Source organism: Pyxicephalus adspersus, chromosome 7 (genome assembly GCF_032062135.1).
Source record: "Pyxicephalus adspersus chromosome 7, UCB_Pads_2.0, whole genome shotgun sequence".
Classification (NCBI taxonomy): domain Eukaryota; kingdom Metazoa; phylum Chordata; class Amphibia; order Anura; family Pyxicephalidae; genus Pyxicephalus; species Pyxicephalus adspersus.
The window spans coordinates 22,411,134-22,413,578 of record NC_092864.1 but is presented as its reverse complement, the minus strand read 5'-3'; the positions used below and the strand labels follow the sequence as shown (position 1 = coordinate 22,413,578).

At 36.0% G+C, this 2,445-nt stretch overlaps 2 protein-coding genes across 2 annotated transcripts in view; one reads left to right on the top strand and one right to left on the bottom strand.

Moving 5' to 3' along the window:
- Positions 1–2,445, bottom strand: part of COX19 (cytochrome c oxidase assembly factor COX19) — a gene marked incomplete in the record, with an annotated part of 71,277 nt that overhangs the window by 46,748 nt on the left and 22,084 nt on the right.
- Positions 1–2,445, top strand: part of LOC140336015 (cytochrome P450 2K1-like) — a 13,996-nt gene that overhangs the window by 3,404 nt on the left and 8,147 nt on the right. The window contains exon 3 of the mRNA XM_072419068.1: positions 229–378. Coding sequence (XP_072275169.1) covers positions 229–378 — 150 coding nt within the window. The remainder of the gene's footprint in view (positions 1–228; positions 379–2,445) is intronic.

Here is a 2,445-nt window from a genome sequence, read left to right as displayed (position 1 = left end):
TTTTTTTATTTTTTTATTCACTTTTATATTTATTATTCTTTTGTTCTTACATTAACCAAAAGCAAAGCAGTTATCCAAATAGCCAACTGGATTCTCTTTCTTGTGAAAGATTTTATACAGATTCTTTACTGTAATTAACTGCAATTTAGACATTGCTCTTTGTCTTGATACAAAAGGAAAGGGTTTCAGGTTAAAATGCATACTTATGTTTTATTATATGTATTTTAGGTTTGGTATTTACCAATGGAGAAAATTGGAAAGCCATTAGGCGGTTCACACTTTCAACACTTCGGGATTTTGGAATGGGAAAGAAAACAATTGAAACAAGAATACAAGATGAATTAATTCCTCTTATAGAAAATTTCAAGTCACACAATGGTAACATATTTTATTATATATATACATAAACTGTTCTAAAGGTACGCCACATATAGCCTCACTCACTGCAATACTCACTATAAATGATTGAAGATGGCAGCAGATAAAATAAACTCTATCCCATCTCTATTTGTTTTTGTTAATATAAGCAACTGGCAACATATTATTTTGTAACAAGTTTGTTATTGCTGGCCCTCTGAACCTAAAAAAAAAAGAAGGTAAAGGACAAAGTCTTTATATTTTGCATGTGTCCTGATAATTTGAGTTCAAAAGCCCTGTGCTATGGCAACATTTCCATAGCTGTGATTGGCTCTAATTTATTTGGTAATGTGTCACCTGGTACACACCTGGTGTATTATGCCTGGTATGTGTATCTTTTACAACTTAAAATCATGTTCATTTGAGTTCATATTGCAATGCACATGTCACTGTTCTATTGGTGTCACTTAGGTATCATTATACTGTTTTTTTGGAATAGTTATTTTTGTAATATTGAAATAGATCTTCGATTAGAGCTGTAATTTATACTCTCTGTTGCCATTTATAATATTTCTATTATTGCACATACATCATGTGTCCCCCATACGCAGGACAGTGCTTTCTGCCCTTGGTGTGGCTGTGTCCACAATACTTACATCTAATTCGGGCTCATTTGTCAATTTGTGTTCTCTTGTTTAGCTTTTGTTCTTGCCTGTGCTCTGTATTTTTATTATTATTATTATTAAACAGGATTTATATAGCGCCAACATATTACGCAGCGCTGTACATTAAATAGGGATTATTTGTAGTATAATGTGCAGTCACTATTTTTTTCCTTGCTGCCTTTCATTGCTTGTATTTTAACCTGTATGAACGCATGGCTTCTGCACATTTTCAATTGTTTTTTGAAAAGTAAGCTCAAGTTAACCTGCACATGCACTATGCTTCCCTTAGCTCTCGGGTGGTTTGGGTGCTCCATGTACTCCAAGTACTACAAGGCAGCTCAGATAAGCATACTCATTAGATACCAAACCTTCACTGAACAACCCCTGGGAGTAATTTGGAAGGTGCAGACACAGACCCATTACAAATAGACTACCTCCTTTGGTTGCTGCTGTGTGACTGGTCTCGTTTAGGCAATTTACCTGTTCCTACTCTACATATATGGAACCCCATAAAGTATTTGGGGAGTCTTCTTTTTCCTCACATACATTAACAATCCTTTTCACACAACATGTTGTTCCCTCTAGGCTTTGATTCACCAGGTTTCTTCTCATCTTAAAAAGAAGCCTTTAACTGATATCAGACTGGTACCAGTCAAAGAGTAAAACCCCTGCATTTCTGAGACAACCATCACCTCATCTCCAAAAAAATATTTAGTTTTCTGCAAATTAAAGGTTTTTCAGTTTTCCACCTTTTTTACTTCCCTGGAGTCCCTAATGCCCTTTGAGTTAAAATGCCTTGATGATTCCCTATGTGCATGCTATGTATATAATATTGGTATTGTATTTCCTGATATCTCAGTCTCTCAAACTAAAATATGTGCATAACTTGGAGATGGAATTTGGGATTCCTTTTGGAGGTCAGGTGTGGCAATAAACATGAGCTACTACCAAATAATGTTCCCAGGATGTACCTGCCCTAGAATTTTAAGCTGGTGTCCATTGGTACTAAGTGCCAAGCCAATTGGCTAGGATTTCTCCAACCATCTGGCTTTTCTGCTTCTGAGGCTGTGCACATTTAAGCACCTTACTGCATGTATGGTGACAATGTCCTGTGGTTCAAAAGTTATGGGCATAGGGATACAATTGTGTTGCAGTTAAGACCTTTTCCAATAGTTCGTAAAACTGGTAAGTTGTTTTCAGCCTTTTTACTGCTCTTATGTCTGCTTAGACACTAACACAATTTGGTCACTTTTGGGTTTTTTGTCCACTTTTAGTGGCTAAAAAACAACAAAGTGCCTGAAAATCTATCAGAAGATGTAAGGTTTAGTCATCTTACCAGTTTTGCCTGTATGCTCCCTTTAAGTCATTCTTCTCCTCAATATGTATCATGTCTTTTTAGCACGGTGTCTTTGTATGGTGTTGG